The sequence below is a fragment of the Penaeus monodon genome, chromosome 29 (genome assembly GCF_015228065.2).
Source record: "Penaeus monodon isolate SGIC_2016 chromosome 29, NSTDA_Pmon_1, whole genome shotgun sequence".
Lineage (NCBI taxonomy): Eukaryota > Metazoa > Arthropoda > Malacostraca > Decapoda > Penaeidae > Penaeus > Penaeus monodon.
The window spans coordinates 1,104,293-1,104,559 of NC_051414.1; the positions used below are offsets into that span (position 1 = coordinate 1,104,293).

The window sequence follows — 267 nt, forward strand, 5'->3', positions numbered from 1 at the left end:
AAGATCATCTCACCCAAAACTCCTCTAACTGATGGAGATGACTGATGTTCTCGATCTTTTTGATTCTATTGACGGCCATATCTAAAGTCTGCAGCTTGGCATTGTTGTCGAGGTTCTCCAGCTTTTCCATGCCGTTGTGGGAACAGTAGATCTGTTCCAGGTTCACCAAGCGACTCAGTCCTTCAACCTTGGTAAGTCTGTTGCTCTGAAAGATGGAGGAAGTGAAAATCTGTAACATGCTTACACATGCATACACACATGCATGCG

General features: G+C 44.6%; 1 protein-coding gene across 4 annotated transcripts in view; it reads right to left on the bottom strand.

The window, feature by feature from the left end:
* LOC119591878 (protein phosphatase 1 regulatory subunit 7-like) overlaps positions 1 to 267 on the bottom strand; it is an 8,414-nt gene that overhangs the window by 1,501 nt on the left and 6,646 nt on the right. For all 4 annotated transcript variants that reach the window (XM_037940616.1, XM_037940618.1, XM_037940619.1 and 1 more), the window contains one exon: positions 14 to 205. In XM_037940616.1, the coding sequence (XP_037796544.1) occupies positions 14 to 205 (192 nt within the window). The remainder of the gene's footprint in view (positions 1 to 13; positions 206 to 267) is intronic.